The 20,162-nt window shown below is 44.6% G+C and overlaps 1 protein-coding gene across 4 annotated transcripts in view; it reads right to left on the bottom strand.

Moving 5' to 3' along the window:
* Nucleotides 1–20,162, bottom strand: part of Dis3l2 (DIS3 like 3'-5' exoribonuclease 2) — a 346,237-nt gene that overhangs the window by 21,874 nt on the left and 304,201 nt on the right. For all 4 annotated transcript variants that reach the window (XM_050123104.1, XM_050123107.1, XM_050123105.1 and 1 more), the window contains one exon: nucleotides 8,501–8,580. In XM_050123104.1, coding sequence (XP_049979061.1) covers nucleotides 8,501–8,580 — 80 coding nt within the window. The remainder of the gene's footprint in view (nucleotides 1–8,500; nucleotides 8,581–20,162) is intronic.

Genomic DNA, 20,162 nt, shown 5'->3' with positions numbered 1-20,162 from the left:
GGCAATTTCTTAGAAAATTAGGAAACAATCTACCTCAAGACCCAGCAATACTGCTGTTGCATATATACCCAAAGGATGTTCAATCATACCACAAGGACATGTGTTCAATTATGTTTACAGCAGCATTATTTGAAATAGTCAGAACCTGGAAACAATCTAGATGCCCCTCAACTAAAGAATGGAGAAAGAAAATGTGGTACATTTACACAATGAAGTACTACTCAGTGATAAAAAATAATGACACCTTGAAATCTGCAGTCAAATGGATGGATCTAGAAAAAGCCATATCGAGTGAGGTTACCCAAACCCAGAAAAACAAATATACCATGTATTTACTCAAGTGGCTTCTAGGCACAAAGCAAAAAACCAACCTACAGTAAACAACCCCAGAAAACCTAGACAACAAGGAGGATCCCAAGAGAGACATACATGGATCTACATAGGAAGGAGAAAAAGACAAGATCTCTTGAGTAAATTGGGAGTGTGGGTGTCACAGGAGAGGGTAGAAGGTGAGGGGAGAGAGGGAAGGGGAAGAAAAATTTATAGCTCAATAAAAACAATAAAAAAAGGGAAAAAGGGGGAAGCAAGCCTCCTTGGGTTTGGAAGCTGCTGACTGACCATGTGCAGGTTGGCTCTGGGGTACAAATGTGTGCCTCCACAGGTGCCAGAGAAGGCTAAGGAAACAACTTGGGTCAGACCAAGAATTTAAAGGAAAGTATAGCTGTGACCAGTATAGATTCTGAGACAATAAAAATGTTGATGACCCCCAATCCCCGTCCCATCATGGTAAGAGACTGTCACCACGTGCTTTGTACAAAACAACTGTAAGGAAATGACTGAGGGCTCCAAGTCACACTGGATCACTGGAGCCCCAAGAGGCCCACAGAAAGGAAAGAACAGCAGTTCATCACAAGCAGCTAAGGCGAAGGAACGGCAGAGTTAAGCAAAGGCAATTTTACTCAAGTCATTTAATGCCACGCTGTGTCAACCAAGAGCATACTTTCTTTTAATAAGGTCTCTGTGAAAGCTGAGAAATCTTTAGTTGGGAGATTTCTTGGTATATTAAAGTTCTTTCTGTCTTGTGGGAAAATCCCTTGGGTCATCTTTAGGTAGTTATTTAGGCTGCAAAGGGAGGAGTATGGGAAGAAATGAGAAAGTTCTCAGGCCCATGGCAGCACTTCCCAGCAGTCTCTAGGGACTGCTAGGTTTGGGTCTCTGTGCTCTTCATTTCTCTGCTTCAGGGAATGCAGAAAGATTCTTTCTGTGTATCTGCCTAGGACTCATAAACTGCAAACAGTGCAGCTGAGACTGCAAAGTACTGTGGATCCTTCCTGCAGTCTGAACAGCCTGGTCGAGAAGACAGATCACAGCTGCTCCGGACACCACCTGGCACCAGACAACAGGAGACAGAACGGCCTAAGAGACCCGAGCCTAGTGGTCAGGGAGGCCATGGAGAGCTACCTGTAGCCCCCTAGCACTGCGCACAGGAAGGCATGGAGGAATCTGTTTAGTTTGAAATCCTTGACGACCTACATTCTTGGCAATGAATACCAGGGAAAGTGGGAGGGGGCAGATGTGAGCGCCATAGGAATTTGTAAGAATAGGCTACTGGAGAAAGAAGCAAAAGGACAAATAAACTAGTGGGGTGGGTTAGCAACTCTTCTAGGATACCTTTTTGATCTTGGGGGTTGCATACTCAAGGTTCAGTCATGGAATCCAGGCACAGTAAATGCCCTGGGCTCTGGAGGTTTGCAAATCTCTCTGAATTCCTGTTTACCTGTAGAATCACAAGTTTCGGAAGCATGTTCATATGATATATTCATCACGAATTTCTTTACTATCTCTTGTAATGTTAAGAAGGATCCAGAATTCAACTCTTCTGATAATTTTCTACTAATTTCTTTGATTTATGTGACTGTCACAGGCTAAGGAGTCATAGATAGTATGAGTTTAAGTACAGTGACATTAAACAGGGAATGAATGTCTATATAACCATGGAAGGGCTGAAGAACCAGCCATAAAATTAGTCCCTAAGAGACATTTCCAGTAAAAAACAGAATAGTTTACTGATGATTCTGTCTGTGGTTATCCCAAATCTGGAGACCCCTGGTCACTGACTCTAGAATCACACTGCCTTAGGCACAGCCTTGCAGCAAAGTGACAACCAATGTCACTTGTCTTGGCTAGAAAGAAACAGAAGTGATGCTAACTGTTAACTTCTACTCCTCCAACAATGAACTTCAGGGGCGTTAGTTAGGCTTTGCTCCTGCTCTCTGGTCTGATATGTGCAACAGGTACAACTAACAAAGGAGTCATACACTGAATAGGCAGAAAACACACAAGGAGAAAACCAGAAACCAGGCAGGAAATCTGAAAAGGCCTGAACTTTCTCACACCTTGCCGGTACAATGATATAGGATTAGCAGTTTTATTCCTAGGTCTACCCTCAAAGAGAATATGTGCACCTGCACCCAAAGGCATATATAAACAGAATTATCTGTAATAACTTCAAGGCAGAAACAACTGAAACACTGATTAGATTAATGCAGAGCAGATAATCAGTTCTTTGTTTTTGAGACAAGGATTTATGCAGCTCATGATGGCCTCAAATTCACTATGTAGCCAAGGAAGACCCCGAACTCTGGATTCTCCTGCCTTATATTTGCATCCTAGGTCCCCTGTTACTGAACTGTTTGGAAAGATAAAGTGTGACTTTGTGAGAGTAGGTGTGTTCTTGTTGGAGCAGGTGTGTCCCTGGGGATGGACTCTGAAGTTTCAAAAGCCCACACCAGGTCCAGCATCTTTCTTTCTCTTTGCCTACTGCTTATGAATCAAGCTCTCAGCTACTGCTCCTGTGCCATGCCTGCCTGTCATCATGCTTCCTGCCATGATGAAAAAGGACTAACCCTCTGAAACTGTAAGCAAGTCCCCTGTAAATGCTTCCTTTGTAAGAGCTGCCTTGGTCATGGTGTCTCTTATTAGCAATAAAACAGCAACTAAGGCTTAAACTATATGCTTAGTGCCTGCAGCTTTTCTCTATGTACATCACATATGCAAATCATATTTACAAATGAGTTTTCTGTACAAATTCGTTTTCTAGTATGCACCGCAGAAGAAAACACAGTGGAATGCCTGTCATACAGCATACTGGAACATGGACCACTGGGTTTGTGTATATGCACTGATGAGTCTGTGGCAGGTCAGTGGCCAGCACAATCAGCCCATTTTTCTGGCTCATGTTTCCTTGCTTTGGACAGTTCTGGCCTAAAAGGGGAGCAGTAGCTGAAGGGCCAAGTACCAGCTTGGTAGCATGAGAAACCTCTGGTAAGAAATTTTAGGGCTTCATGCCTTCAGCCCCATCTCTCCTACTTCCCAGTAAATCTGGGAAAAGGATGCTGACTCAGGCCCACTGATAGACACATATTACATGTGTACAGACTGCAATCTGAAAGTGCTACAAGCAACACATGAAGGTACTATAAGCCCTGATGCAGGAGTGGTTACCCTAGTCTTGTTGACTTCCCTGTCTCACATCTTCAGGCAACTTGGTGTCAGTTTTCTAGTTGCTCTGGGCCCATGCCTGCTGTGCACCTCTTGGAGGAGGCAGTGCCTGCTAGCTCTGCTTCTTAGATACAACTTGACCTGGGGCAGAGAACCCCTCGGATCACGTGTTCCCTTTTCTGTGAACTGAGAACATACATGTTTTCTTACCGTCTATTAGGGAAAACAAATGCAACGAAGCATTGTGTTTTGGTACCCAGCAGTATCCTAGCTTTTGCTGCTGCTATCTCATTCTAGGTAGCAAAAGCAGGAAGAACCAAGGCAGTGGGGAGACATTACCCCAGAGTTCAACTTTGGAAACAGGAGTTGTATTGGCATCCTAGAGGTACCAAACTCCACCTGCTGTGAGGGGTCACAGAAGCCCACACCTGCACGGTGAGTGGCTGACTCCCACACACATATCCCATCTGCAGCTGTCCCTATGAGGTCACTTCTGGCACTTCTGGCTGTGCTTCCTCTAGCTCCACAAGCCCTTTCTATCTCTTAATTTCAGCCCCCCTTTTTCCTAACCTGGGACTCCACAAGGAACAAGAAAGTCATTCTTTATTCTGACCTGGCAGCATCTGCGTATGCGGGAGGCCTGGAGGTTGCTCACCCTCTGCCATAAATGGCTCTTAGGTAACACTGTAGTTAGCTTGTGGAACTGGTAACAGTTCCAAGCACAGACAGAAAGTACCATTTTAAAAATGCTGGGAAGTGCTGATGCTGGTTTGAAGTTGTCAGGGGCAACTGGGAAGTATTCCATCTGCTTATTCAGGGGGAAGAAAGAGGAGAAGAACCAAGCAGAGGGAGAGATGAATTAAATATGGGACTTGATCCAGAATCCTTTGCTCTCCTCTCCAGGGATGGTACCTAGGTAAAGGTGCACTTGGATCCCCTGCCGTGAAGTGTGAATGATGATGGCCCTAGAAGTGGCTGCTCAGTTCTGATGTTGTCTCTTCCTGCTGCCGCTTCTTCAGTCATGTTCAGCAGTTACCAGATATGTGCGTAGCCCAGACACAGGACAGGCCCTAAGGAAGGGAAGTCACCTCCAAAGGGCATTGGCCCTGGGGCTTCCAATAGGCTGGCTGAAGTGACTCAAAAGTAAGTATAGCCTGGGAGTCTCTACCCAGCCCCTCCATTCCCTGCTTTCTTCCCAGTGGCCAGACTTGTATAGATGCCTATAACTGCTTTGCCAGTTTCCTGCCTGCTTTTCCTATTTTATAGGTGGCACATTAAACCTGTCTTGACCTCTGTTCCTGGCAGATGTGAACCCATCCAGATAGGATTAGAGTTATCCCAAGAAACAGGCAGAACAATAGAGTCTGGAATCACATCTGTAATACCAGCATTTAGGAGGCTGAGGGTGGATGATTATGAGTTTAGGGTCAGCTTGGACTATCTAGTAGACACTGTCTTAAAGAAAAAAGATCCAGGGGACCAGCTCATTTACTATGTGGTAAGCAGTGGACAAAGTGGTATGTGGGCATAGACAGGGTCTGTGGGACAAACATTTCTTTCACTGACTCAAAGAAATATACCAGGGATAACCCGGGAAGAGGGCTTTGTATCATTGGACACCTCTGTAAGGTGCATGTGCACAGGCCTGGGAGGCTGTCTGATGGCTGGAAGGAAGAGTGATTCTGTTGAGGTCTAACAACATGACAAGCAGCTGAAGGCCAAGTATGAGAGCCAGAGGTCTCTTTGGTTTGTCCATTTATAGGAGAATGGAAGGTGTGTGGAGGCCTCTCTCCTCAGATATGCCAGGGTTAAATGCCAGTACAATGCATTGAGGACACGTGGGGTCTCCTAGGGACATGAGACTGTATGCCAAAGCAGAGGTTTCAGTATCTGAAGAGGTGCATAAAGGGGCCAGGAAATAAGACCAGTTGCAAAAGAATTGATTTGAGGGAGTTTTCTTGAAATGTAGAATATGCCACCTTGGAAAAGATGCCAGTGATGAGACAGTTTATTCCAGGTAGCCCTGAGAAGCCTGAGAAAATTGATAGTTAAGGGCCTCAAATTGATTTTGTGGATGGAAAGGAGTGAAAGGGGCATAAAATGGCCAAGTTGGAATGTTACATATATATTACTTAGTTCCAGGAGATCCTAACAGAGGGGCCCATAGTATATATCCTGTCTAGCTCTGCTATTACCTAAATAACATAAGATGCCCACAACATAAGATGTTTAGTGGTGGTTCTCTTCTGAAGATCATAGTGGACAGCAGGAATGGGTGCCATAGTGTTGGGACAACATGGGCTTCTGAGGGGCCAGGGCTCTGAGTACCTTCATTTCCTAACTGTTGCTATTCCATATTTGGACTTAGGCATTCTAGATAATAATAATAAAAAAAGAACACTCACAGGGTAGAGTCCTGGGAAGGGTAGGGAGTTAGTCAGGCTCATGGGTTCCTCCATGCCTCACCTCACAATTCACATGCTGGGAAGAGTGCTTTCATCAGAGTGCATCACACATAACTGAGGCCACCAGCACTACAGTCAGTTGTCAGCCTCTTCTCTGATCACTGCCCTGCTAGCTATACATCTGGATCCAGATCCAGATGCTGGCATTGAGAAAACAAGCAACCATGTTGACAATCCTGCTGGGATGTGGAAAGAAGGATGCTGTGGGTATCACACATTCAAGGATGGAGACACATGGTCAGCATGACCGCCCAGGAGAGCACCCACTGAAGAGACAAAGAAACCTGAGACTCAGGGAATTGAGAATAGACCCCATGGTGGGTTAAAGACAAGCGAGTGTCCAAAAGGTGTACTGAATCATTTGATAGCTATACTTTCTAGGTCATGGCTCCTGTATGATTTCCTCCATAGATGCTTCCTCTGACAAGCTTTGCAGGGCACCAAGACTGACTTATATACATACAACCCCCTAAATGATATTCTGCTGGGGGCTAAGGTCAGATAAGGATGTAGAGTTTGGCTAATTTTTCATACTCAAAGTCAACCTAAGCTGTTGTCAATGTTGAGCATGGTACCTCTAAGACATGAACTTGAAAGAAAGACAGCTAGTACTCCTCTCCTACGAAATAAGAACTCTGCAAATGCCTTTCCAAACAGCAGAGAGCTGAGCCAAAATTGGGTTGAACAAAACTTTCTGTTGCTACAGCCTGCATGCTAGAGCTGTCACCTACTGACAATCAGCAGGAGCAAGGTATGAAGAACAGTGTGGAGCAAGGAGAGGGAAGCACAATGGTGCTACACTGTTTATGGCTTACATGTCTTACTCCCAAAGAAAGCTTGCCCAGCCACCCAGATATCTGCTAAATTCTCCTATCTTGTCCATGGCTCCAGAGAATCCCAGATTGACTTGAATCACTTGAGCACAGTAAGAAACCAAGATAGTATTTTGAATACAATGGCTTTGAGATGCACTGGAAATGCCTTCTAGACCTAGCACCATACCAGAAGGAAATGGAGGCACTGAGGATGCCCAGCTGACATTCCTATAATTCATGTGGTGGGATTTGGGGTTATGCAATAGCAACTACAGCATCTGAGTAAAGATAAACACATAGCAGCGACACCTAGAAGGTGATCTGAGTACAAATGTAGTCCATTAACCCTATCTTCTGCTCAGATCTGAGCAGTGAGTTTTTGAGGAAGGCATGCTCTTTACTTCTGGGAGGAAATGGATGGCTCTGTTGGCAGGTGCCTGTTCCTTCAACTACGTAAGACTACATAGTTTGGATAGGTACACAATACCAGAATACACTGTTCTTAGGTCCAGGCTGGGACTACTCATTATTGAATATGGTTTCCCAGAGTTGTAACAACTATCTTCTACCTAGCCTTTTCCCAGTGTAAAAGTTAAAGCTGACTGTGTATGCAAATTACTGGGAGTGATCTGTCAGAGTTCCCATGGCCCCAGTTTCTGCAGTGCATGATGATAAAAAACACTCTTCAGGTTGTTATGAGGGGTACGTAGGAACGGCACAGGCCAGTCCCCAGAAGTCTAACATAGAGCAGATGTTCAATGTGAGCTGCTATCATCATCATCATCATCATCATCATCATCATCATCATCATCATCATCACTACCACCACACCATCATCGTCAAGGCATATTCCCTCTGCCTCACTCACCACCACTGTCCCTGACTCTCTAACAACACACACTCAGGGAGTCAGGGTCTTTGAGAGAGAGAAAAGGTACTTTAAAATTATGTCAGGGCCTACTTTCTAACAGGGCTAGCACCACTTCCCATCTGTGCACACCAGACACCCTCAACTATAAAAGCCATATGATCACCACAGTAACAGTAAGTATGGGGGCACTGACTGCAGAATCACAACAAAGGACAAAGCCATACTTGAATCTGATAAGCAAGGGATTAGCATGGGGTGGGTGGGTAGGAGGGTGGAGCCTGAAAAGGAAAGCTCACTTTCAAACACACTTCTTACTCATTGCTATTTCTCTCACACATTTTACTTTTATGTGTGTATGATGCATGTATGTATATATGATGTGTGCTCTGTGTGTAAATGTCCACAAGTGTGTACCACAGGGCAAATGTGGAAGTCAGAGGACAACTTCAATGGTGGTTCTCACTTTCTACGTTGTTTGACACAGGGGCTCTCTGTACACCAGGCTAGCTAGCAGGTGAGTGTCAAGGACTCTCTTCTCTCTTCCTCCAGTCCCACAATAGGGATACTGAAGTTACAGGATGGTGCTATTGAACTTGGCTTTATGTGGGTTCTAGGAGTTCAAACTCAGGTCCTCATGCTTTCACAGTAAGTACTTAGAGTCACTGCCCCAGCCCCTATACAAGTTCTTTTCTATTTATATTTAAAGGCAAATGAGACTTTGTGGGGAAAATATTTTGTGTGTGTGTGTCAGACATTTTCTCACACAGTAGCAAAAAGTTTGAGACAGAAAGCCTGCCTCAGCTACTCAGCATGCTTAGGTGATGCTTCCCGTTGAGTGGGTGGCTTACTTGTTGCTGTCTCGGTACTCATAGATATGACATCCTTGAGGCATTCCAGTCTCATGGTCCAGAGTAAAAGCAAGCTTCAACTAAACAAAGAAAGAAAAGAAAAACAAGTAAGTTTTGGCTCAATGAAATGAAGAAATCAAAACCAGTTTCATCCAGTGAATGTGTTGTGGAGAACTTCAACCTCTTCCCCTAGACAGAAGAGTCCACACCTCACAGGAACTCTGCTGTCAACAAAGACTGTCACCATGAACATCTTATGCACTGGGCATGTAACCAGTATTCATGAAGCACCTTTTGTGGCTGACACTGAGCTAGCAGAGGACACAGGAGCACTATAACAATGAAGAGTCACCTTTGTGGAACCTGCAGTCTTTCATAGGAGTGGACAACAATTAAACCTCTATACTAAGGAATGTCCAGGTATATGGAGAAGTTTAAATTGAAGACAATTTTTAAAACCTTTGTGGGGTTGGGGCAAATGCAACTTACCATGTTTCTGGGAAGGCTGATCTAGACAAAACAGAGCTGTGGGAAGGAGGGGTGACTAGACCACAGGTGAAGGGAGCAAAGAGTTGTCCTGGCAGAAGACACAGCATATGTATAGGTCCTGGAGGAGGAGCTGAAGAAACTGAAGGAGGGCTAGTGAAGCTCAGCCCAATAGATTTAAGGACCACAGTGGGTGTTGACACAGTTGTGGGGAAGCCAGGCAAAATATGTAGGACATTCTTGGCTATACTGGAATCTTTGACCTTTGTGCTAACACCAAAGGGAGGTTCCTGATCTGCTCTAAGAAAGGGGTGAATGATGTCACCACAGTTCTGTTTGGGAAAACCCTTCTGACTGGCTACTGTGCTGTCTGCAGGAAGAGGAGAGAAATGGGAGCCCACACGGGGCTGTTACTGAGGTTGAGGGAGTAGGAGTGGAGACTGGAGGCTGGGTAGGCGAGACGGAGAGAAATGGACTCTGAGATCTAAAAGGCAGTAAGTTTTAGAAATAGAACCAACAGGATGTGCTGATGGATACGGTGACAGAAAGGAGACTTTGATCTGAACAACCAGGTAGGTAAGTATTACACTTCTAAGAGGGAAGGAAGGTCAAAATTTGGTTAGGGACATGTTGTCCTGGAGACCCCATTACTGAAGATGAAGAAAGGAACGGGAATCCAGGTTTCTTTAAGGATGTTGGCAAGGAGATCTCAGGTGAATACAGAACTTCACAGAGCTCAGGCAGTGTTACTACCTGCTTTGCTGGAGCTCAGGGCTGTGAGGCAGCTTTAGCATTTCCAAATGCGCAGCCAGTAACTATCTTTACAAATTCCCTAGGCTTTTAAATCACCAGGGAAAATGTAACTACACTGACTTGTGTTAGGGATACATTGTTATGATTTTTCCTGTAGGTTGTTAGCACAGCTAATGATCTGCACCATTAGACACTGGACAATTCCTTTCTCGCTCAGAGCAAAACATGCTCTTGGGAATGGTCTGTCCTCTTACTGACCCAGATGAACATTTAAACCAGAAACAAATTCTTCTTCACCACCACAAAGCCAGGAACTTCACTGGAGTCAAAGGCATGCTTTTCCTACAGAGTATACCTTGGCTCTAACCAGGCCTCTATTTCAGTTAAATTTAAAAAAAAAGAAAAAAAGAAAAAAAGAATATAGTTCAGCTACTATGGAGGCACCTCAAAAAAAAAAAAAAAGACAAAGAAAAGAAAAGAAAAAGAAAACAACATACTCCCCTATGGTCCAGTTCTTACCACCCTGGATACACGCCTAGAGGAGTCAAGGCCAGCACAGCACAGCACAGCCACCTGTGAATGCACCTGCACTGCAGCAGTCTCCTCACAGCACAGACACCTGTGCATGCACCTGCACTGCAGCAGTCTCCTCACAGCACAGACACCTGTGCATGCACCTGCACTGCAGCAGTCTCCTCACAGCACGTCCACAGAACCAGCCCAGATGCCCACCAAGAGATGAGTGGATAAAGAAAATGTGCACAAACCATGCTGTGGAGTTTTATTCTGCAATAAAAAGAGTGAGGGCTGGGGAGATTCCCCAGTGGCTAAAACACTCTTTGTTTAAGAGTGAGGAATGGAGCTGGTTCCCTATAATTCTAATCCTGGGAAGTCAGAGACGAGGATCTCCAGGGCAAGCTGGTTTGAAAGACTAACCATATCAGGGAGCACTGGGTTTGATGCCTCAAAAAACCAAGTGGAAAAGCAATGAGTATGATTCCCAAACCTCCACATGTATGCACACCCATCCACACATAAACCCACATGTGTACATGTACATGTATATATGAAAAATAGAAAAAGAACTACAACAAAAAGAATGAAAACTTGTCATTTGAGGGAAATGGATATTAAATGAAGTAAACCAGATCTAGAGAGACAAATATATTTTGTCTCATACATAGAATCTAAATTGAAAAAGGCATGAGAGCAGAAGTGCTTCTACTGAGGAAGGGTTAGGGGAGTGGGGACAAGACACAGTGATGGCAGATGAATATGATCAAAGTACATTATATATGTGTATAAAAATGTCAAAATGAACTCATTATTTTGTATAATTAATACAAACTAAAAAACAAGGAAATATTAAAAATAGATAGGTATGGTTGTACTTGCCTTTAATTCTAGCACTTGGGATGCTGAGGCAAAAGGACCAAAGTTCAAGGCTATCCTGGGCTACCTACTGAGATTCTGTATCAAAAAGAATGTTCCTCCCAAAAAGCAAAATAACCCACTGTGCAGCAAATCAATTGTAACAATACACTAATCACAACCGCAACCTTTTGCCCTTTTGTCTTCATTTACCGTTTTCTAGCTGAGGCACTGTGTTGGTTTTGTCCACTAAAAAGCAAAAACGAAAACAAACAAACAAAAAACCAACCTACACTCTATCCTTTGCCTCAATATTTTAAGCAATGGATTTGTGGCTTAGAAATTTGATCAGAAATGTAGGGGAAAGGATTCCTTGGGAAGCTGTTTGCCTCACTATTAATACTGCATTGATTCTAATAGGATCATCAATAGTGGCTCTAATAGGATCATCAATAGTGGCAGGGGTGGGGAGATGATGATAGGCTCCACTACAGTTCATGTGGGAGAGCGGATGGCCATATTTACGATGGTTTATGAAGAATTCTCACCAACCTGGGAAATTGGGGATGCATGGCTAAAGCAGGCTGCACATTTGACTGCATAACATGGAAACTGCAAAGACTGCGTCAAGGGGTTGAGAGAAAGAAATGAAAACAGCACAATAGGAGGTGCCCTGGGATTCTCCACTTTATCTGCTTTGTCCAGGTTCTTCATGACAAGGTAGTACTACTTTGATTTTGAGCAAAGACTAGCATGCTTCTAATCTTGTTTTATGTCTTTCCCCTCTGTTTTCGTGAAAGGAGGAGCTATTAGGCTGCTTTAGGGAGGTAAAGGGGCTAAACTGATCAGGGCAGCTGCATGCAGGGGTGTCAGGAAGGAAACCACAGCGGGGGTCAGAGGAGACACCTGGCCATCAGGTAGAGAAGGGCTGATGTGAGTGGAGGCTGAAGGAGAAAGGCTTTGAGAAAGGCCATCATGACAGATTAAAGAGCTAAGGTCTGGACCTCAGGCAGGGTTGTGAGGATGGGGGGCATCCAGAGACAGCTTAGAGCAAGACACATCAAACCATGTGACGGGACTCCTAGCCCCAAAGGTGGAAAAAGGAGGGATGAAATTGACACTGTGGTCCTCAGCCATGGAACACTGGTAAATGTGATCTCAGGAGAGGCTCCAAAGTCAGGAAACTACAGAAACAGCAATTTAGAGTGGTGGTGGTGGGGACAGAGGGTTACTCAGTTATTGAACAGGGTACTCATATTTATCAAATGCATACCCAGTGAAGGCTTTCCCTTATCCTGATGACAACCACTTGAATTAGCTGTCATAACTTCTTTTTAATAGATGAGAAACTTGGGGCTGAGAAAGATTAAGAATTAGCTAGGTTCAGTGAAAAATGCCTATAGTCTTAATATTCAGGATCTGAGTCAGGAGGGTCACAGTTTTAAGAACAGCTTGGGCTACATATAGAGATCTTGTTGAGGGAGGGGTGTGTGGCTATGGAGATTGCTCAGTTGAGGGGGTTAAGGAGATAGAGTAGTTGGTAAAGTACTTGCCTTAAAAGCAGAAGGAACAGAGTTTGATTCCCAAAACCCATACTTTAAAAAGCAAGGCATAATGTGCATCTGTGAGCATATCTGTAATGGTGTTGGGAAGGTAGAGACAAGTAGACCCCGGAATTCGATAGCCAGCTATTCCAGGATTATCTGTGAACATGTCTGTAATAGACTTGGGAAGGTGGAGACAGGCAGATCTCTGGGATTCAATAGCCAGCCTGTGTAGCTTACTTGAGTCCCAGGATAGTGAGAAACAAAGAATAAACAGCACCTGAGGACAAACCCCTGAGACTGTCCTTTGACTTCCACATACAAGCAGATCTGCATGTACACACACATACACACACATGCAAATACACATGTGCATACACATATACACTCACACAAACAAAACATTAAGTAATCTCTCCACAGCACAATAGGACCAGAGTTTTAAATCAAACCCATGCTCTTGACTTGTTGCCAGTATCATGGAACTTTGCTGGTCTGGATATGAACGGGGAAAGGAGGTGTTACAGACACTGTTAAAGATTCTCTGCCTCAGACAGCAGGGCAGATGGTGTGGCTATTTCCACAAGCAACAAGGGATGGCAGGCTTAGGAGAAGAGTTTGGGTCCCATTTGGAGTTGCTGATTTATTTCTTGTGGTGGGGATGGTGAGAAGGCTGCTAGAGATGCAGTCCTGAGATTTCCAGGTGGTAAAATATCTGTAGGTTTCATCTTGTAAGATGACAACTTACTGCAGTGGATGAGAATGTCTTAAGAGTGTGGAAAAATAAGGATCTTAGTGGAGTCCTGAGAAACACCTCTGTGAAAGAGCTGGGAGCAGAGACTGAGAAGGGTGGTTGTGGGTCTTGATTAATGTCTTAAAGAAGCTAAGGGGAAAATACGTCTTAAGGAAGGAAAAGTTAAGCCAGTTTGTTATACTTGTGTATAACAGGGACCCCACTGGATCTACGGGAAGTGGTGGGAGCAGACTGAAAAGTGAGAAGGCAAGGAACGGAGTTGAGAGTGGCACTGTGGCAGCTGCAGGGACGAGGAAAAGGAAACGCAGTGGGACAGGACAATGAGGAGCTTAGGGTATCTGAGAGTGACAACCTTTGTAAGAAGGTGTGACTATAGCATGAGAGGAGACACACAGAGATGGAAGTAAAGACTGGTTGTTTCTGAGATCACCAGGGACTGAAGACCCCTTTCTCTACTGCAAGACAGAAAGACTGAGCAGGGATGAAGACAGATCTGTAGACCAGACAAGGAGGACTTGGGACATTTTAGTATGGTTTCTGTTTTGTGCCAAATTATCTGTAAGGAATGGAGAGTTTGGTGAGAGGATCAGAAGTTTGAGGAAAGGATGAAGGTTGAAGCTTCTTCATAGTAAAACTGGACGGGGTCAAGCATGAGGACTGCTGGGGAGCACGTAGACACTGGAATTAGTGAACCACCCTCTGCAACCTTGGCAGCAGTGTGAAGAAAGCCAATTTGGTTCAAAGCTAGATATTTCCAGAAAGGTTTGAGGGATGTATAATGGGCAAAGGAGGGCGATATGATATAGCAACAGATGGCTGGAGATAGATCAGGGAACTTGAGTGCCAACAGACAGGAAAGGAAAATGAAGCCCAACTGAAAAGAAAAAGGGGGTCTGAGTGACAGATGTTATGTATGAAACTAATATTTAATAAGTATACCTGTTCTAATAATCTTTCATGTGATTATTAAATTCTCACACGACCCTATGTTTGAGAGATTTGGTAAATATTAGACCCATACTGGCCAGTAAGCAGCAGAACTGAGGTCTATACTACATTGCAAAGCACTAGGATGTATTGGCCTCCTACGTGTTTGTGAACTCTAGAGAGGTGGGAGACCAAGAGCTGTGGTCAGACAACAGACTGTGTTAGAGATGGACAAGTAATGAAATATTCAAAGAAAAGCCAAAGTGGAGAGGTAGGGATGGGACAGCATGGGGGCACTGCTCTATGAAGATCTGAAATTCACTCAGGAAAGTGACATGCTGTTTCTCAGAGAAGCCAAGCCAATAGGTATGCCTACAGGTGTGTAGGTGCCTACAGGTGCAAGGTTCAATGAGTACACTAATCCTTGCAGCAGACACAGAGGCAGTACCGGTAGGCATTTCCTAATGAGATGCCCATCCAGGGATTCTACAGGAAAGCAAATCTAATCTCAAGAGGCAGGCTAGACCTGACATGCTAAGGCAGGCCCACAGTCCTTTCAGTTGCTGATCAGACATCAATTCCAATAGTGTCTTGTCCTAGGAACAGGCTCAAGAAGGGAGATGTGACCTAGCTGAGGTCCACAGCTAGGACAGGGTGTCCACTGAGCATAAAGGTCAGTGCAGCTGCACCAGTGCCTCCCAGCCAGAGAGCAAGCAAAGGAATGCCCAAAGAAAACAGAGAAGAACTACAGCAAAGGAGATCCAGGCAGAGACACTCAACAAAAACCAGCTCTATTGAAACTAGGGGCCCAAATACCCAGGGAAGAAAGAAAATGTTCCTATCGTGTCAATACCCTGAAGAGGAACAGTGTTTCCTGATGCCTCCCACAGCAAGCTTAGCCAGGGCATAAAGAGGCCTAGCTGCTGTCATCTCTACCAGCCTGGGGCCCTGCAGGGACTGACTCAGCAGGAAGTCAGCCTGCAAGAATGGCAGCCACTCCTGAAGCAGCTGTTACATGGAACAGAAGCACTAACTGCTGGTCAGTCCTCTTGCAGGGAATGGGGCTTCTTTGGTGGACACTTTCTAGCTAACAACATCCCTGGTACTTAGTGAAGGGGAAAGAGGTGAAATGAAGCCTCCAGGCATTCACAAGGCTGCTCTCTAGGCCTCTGCCACAGGAATGAGGCTTTGAAAGGGGCCTTGTACCTGCCATCCTGACAAAAGCCAAGCAAGTCTTCTTTGTGTAGAAAATGGAAGAGCTGCTGAGTGTGCTGGTGCACACCTTTAATCCCAGCACTCAGGAGGCAGAGGCGGGCAGAACTCTGTGAATTTGAGGCCAGCCTGGTCAACATGATGAGTTCTAGAGCTCTCATGTAGAGACCTTGCCTCAAAGAGAAAGAGTGGGGGGATGGGGAGAGAGAAAGAGAGAGAATGAAAGAGCCTTTTACTTCCAGAAACAGGCTGAGACTACAAAGGGGAGCAGGCTGTGGGCAGCAGAACACAAACTTGTGATAGGACTCTCTACTGTCCTGGTTCTGTGATGGGGGTGGGCAAGTCATCTGGCCATAGGACCAAGGCTAAGTTAAAGTCTAAAACCCTTGGATGAGGAAGAAAACCTTTCCACAGACTTTGGGAAGGTGAGGTGCCAGTCTTGCTGGGGTTGTTGAGCCTCTTGGGCTCTAAGTGGAGTGGCAAGAGAGACCAGCAGCGCACCATTCCAGTTGGTGGCTACAGGGGAGCCACAAGGCTAGCTAGCTGGCTGAGGAAATATGGGACTTCCTTTAGGGTCTTAGATTCCCTGTCTTGTTGGGCCCTAAAGGTACTTGCAGCCCTGGCAGGATAGAGTGGATAGTCTGAGCAGATGATTTGGAAGAGTAATCATGGTTCCCTCACAGTGGTGTAAAGACAGAGGTCAGGGGTATAAGTTGAACAGTATTTTTCTGGCAAGGACTGCTCTGGTTCAGCCCACCTTAGGTTCTCCTGGAGGCTGAGCTTGCTTCAATTTGCTAGCTGTTAGGACTCAAGTTCAAGCTCAGGTCAGAGAGCAGTCTGGGAAGCCTCTCAGCTTCCCATGATCATGCTCCACGGTTTCTAGGTCTTGTGGGGTATCTAACTGCTCCTTAAGTGGAAGGTGGCCAATCCTACACAGGGACATTTAGAGAATGTCATTTATGGCAAACTTGAAAGGAACAGAAAAGTCCCTCCCACCTGAAGCTTAGGTTTTTAAATTGAAAAATCTTATTAGAAGGGAATCTTCACATTCTTTGAAGTGATCTTTAGTTTCCCTTCGTTAGTCTTCATTGTTTGGTTTGGATTTCCTAAGCATTATTTCTTTTTTCCATCTCCTCTTTGCTTTCTTTTATAAGACAAAGATGCTGTGGGCTCTGCTTTAACTTGGTTAACAGTGATTCTATGGCAATGTATTAAATTTCTTTCTCCTAAGTCCACTGAAGTCTTTTTGGACTTGAAGAGCTTTTTAAGAAAGAACTTGCTCATTCAGCAGGATTTTCCTCCCTGCTCCAAGCTCTGGTTCTGACCTGGAAAAAATAAGAGTAAGAAAGAGCAAGAGAATCTTGCAGTCCTGACGCTCAACTTCACAAACCACAAAAAAGGACCTCGCTCCAGTAACGTAATCATGAAGAGTTCTGGCACCTTGGTCTTTCAAGAAAAATACATCCATCTGCTGGCACAGGAATCCTCAAACTAAACCCTTTTCAGCATGGAGTTCCCAATTCATTAGTGTTGGAAAGTCTATAGTGAGGCTGGCCGCTCCCACTGGATGACGCCTCCCTGCAGTGCAGTCTGTAAACCCCACAGCTGTGTTTTCACTTAAGGCCACTTCTCCTGACTCCACTGTGTCTTGTTCCAGAAGCTTGTTCTATTCTTGTTAAGACTAAAACCGGCAAGACAAAGATTCTTCGATGTTGAGGTTTGACTTGCTCAGAAGAAGCCATGTCTATCTTAGAGCTAAGGTGAAGCTTCCCCAGGGAGGACTGCTCTTTCAGTAGGAATCATCCAACAAAACTGCCATGGCCTTGGTTGTCCTGTCCATCTAGACAGTTGCCATCTCTTCTAAGGATCACTTCTTTTACCACAGTAAGACCAAGCAGTAGGGCTCTGCTTTACCACTGTCGCATGTGGTCTTCTGTCCCCATCAATAGTGAGACCCATGCAGAAGAGACTGTTTTCCTTCTTCACCTCCTCTTTAGCAGATGAACAGTCCTTTGTTCCTGTAGTTTCCGGTCAACCTCCACCTAGTCACCCATGTTTGCCTCTCCAGTTCTCAACCAGGTGACAGAGTAAATACAAGGTCTGATGAGCAAGTCTGTATATGCCATATGCAGCCAGAGGAGGAGGCTGTAGCCACTTGACCACCCTACTCAAAATGAGCAATTATTGGAAAGGACTATTTCCTCTTGCAGCTAGGGCCTCAGATTAGCCATTGTTTAGGTACTAATGCTGCCAGAGCTACTCCCATAGGCAGGTGCCAATGGTGACTGTGGAGGTGGTACATGGTTCCTCTGAATGCATGGGAAAGATACTATACAAGTATCTTGGTACATAGATGTTCCTGTTCTGTATCTACCTAGCTACTCCAAACCTTGTACTCTTGCATTGCGTATTAGAGAGCCTATTAGATCCTCTACTTTAAAATAGCTGCTACAAAAAAATTTAAGTGTGTTTTCTATACATGTATTTATTTATAGGCAGGACCTCAAGTAGCATCAGGATAGCCTTAAACTGACCATATAGCTGTGGTTGGTCTATTTTGCACTTCTGATCCTTCTGTGTCCACGTCCTGAGTGCTAGATTATAGGCATGAATCATGCTCAGTCTATGTGGAACAGAGGAATGAGGCCAGCATTGGTGCACTTTTACACTTGGTGCACAAGCATTCTTCCACCTGAGCCACATCCACAGTGATGCTCCAACTTCACCTGGAACACAGTGAGGCTCCAGGAAAGCTAAGAGTCCCAGACAGCATGGCATTCCTTGAGGATGTTTTAGTCAGATTCCTTCATTCTCACTACCCCAAGACACAGCCTAAAAAATCTTTTTCCATTGCTGCAAGGGTATTTAAAGTCCCTAATATCAAGCCTCTTGTGAGAAACAGCTTTTAGTACTGGGAAAGGCATCTTTCAACTTTTAGTGAAGTTTGATGTTTTGAAAATTTTACCTTATTACTCTTTCCCTCAACTACCTGAAGTAGGATTGCTTCTGCTTTTGGGATACTGCAATAAAGAATCTGATGCCTCCTCTGTGAACACAGACACTGGCAAGCTTACATCCTTCTGCCTCCTTTCCTTGCTTCTCACTTCATGTCTTTCTAATGTGCTCACTTCATTGCTTATTTTCTTTGTTGTGAGTCATCATATTCCTTTTGGGAACAGAGGAGAGTATATATAAGATAAAGCAAAGTTCTTTAAAATACAAGCCAAACATACATAGAGCTACGAGATCCAGGCAGGTCCAAAGAGAACTGAACTAAACAATGGCCATAAAGGCAGGCACTCAGTTTGTGGAAGAAGGAAACGGGACATTCTCACACAGTCTTCAGAGCCAGTGATCAGGCTGGCTTTCTTCTTGAAAAAACAGGAGAGAACAGAATGATCTTCCAGGGAATTGGCCTCAGTTTCCAGGGACTTGAGGAGTCAGGAGTTATGTAAGCCAAGCTGAGAGCCAGCAGCTTTGGCCTGCCTGTTCTCTCCCTGAGTCTGGGTAGAGGTGGGTTCTGGGGCCTTAGATGTTTCACCTATACAATGGAGTTCAGTTCCTCTGTGGCTGTCCTGAGGTTTGTTTCCTGAAGGAATGTGGAATCTTTTTTAGGACTACAGGAGAAAAGCGTCTATAATCAGTCCTGTTACATCTGTTGGGAGAGAACCGTGGTGCTTCTAGAAGAATCAGTATGCACCCCTTGAGATGTTCTAATGAAGGGCAAGTGGCAGCAAAGCTGTCTATGCCTAAGGCTGTCTTATGGAAGTAAGAATGAGCAGTTGTCAGGGTTTATGACTTGATCCTAGGCTGATTAACTTTCCCCCTCCTAGAGGGCCAAGTACTTACACAGCATATTCAAAATGACAATATTGCCATCTTTGGCCCCTTTGGGTCTTGGGCAATTCATCTGCACCCCCTCTACCATCTGCTCCTTACTCCAGTAGGTTTGGTGCACCTCCCAGCAAGAGAGCCACTCTATTTCCATTCAGCCATACAGTGTCCACGGATCTTACAACTGGTTACTAGATTGCTCAGAACCATCCAGGATATTTAGGAGGTGGAGGATACCTGAAGTTGCTCTTCCTATCCAAGGTCATGAGCTGCATTTGTGCCTATTTCCTTATAGAACAACATCATCTAAGAGATATTGTCCTACCTGTGGTGAAAACCAGGAACATATGGGTGTTTGGAAACTTACAGACATTATAGGTACTTTATAGCTTAGATGAAATGCAAACATTATACAAAATTTAAGAGGTTCAGGGAGGGTAGCAGCAAGGGCCAGGATCCAGTAAGGATATAAAAACATTCTACTCTCCTTGCTAACTTGCTAATCTTGCCCTTTAAGAAACTGAATATAAAAGGCTAGATGAGGCTCCTGCTGCCAGTCCTGATGACCTTAGTTTGATGCCAGGGACACACATATTAGAAGGAGAGAATTGACTTCCATAAATTTCGATTTAATTTACATGTGTGCTACAGCATGTGTAGACCCATTCATACATATACATGCACACAAAATAAATAAGGATGAAATAAAAAAGAAACTATATATACTATTAAATGTTAACAAAATTAAGTTCACAATCCTCTCAAGGGCAACTCTGTTCAG

The sequence above is a fragment of the Alexandromys fortis genome, unplaced genomic scaffold (assembly GCF_014885135.2).
Source record: "Alexandromys fortis isolate MF-2015 unplaced genomic scaffold, M_Fortis_MF-2015_v1.1 scaffold_213, whole genome shotgun sequence".
Taxonomy (NCBI): Eukaryota; Metazoa; Chordata; class Mammalia; order Rodentia; family Cricetidae; genus Alexandromys; species Alexandromys fortis.
The sequence above is the reverse complement of the archived record's forward strand: the minus strand, read 5'-3'. Positions and strand labels throughout refer to the sequence as shown.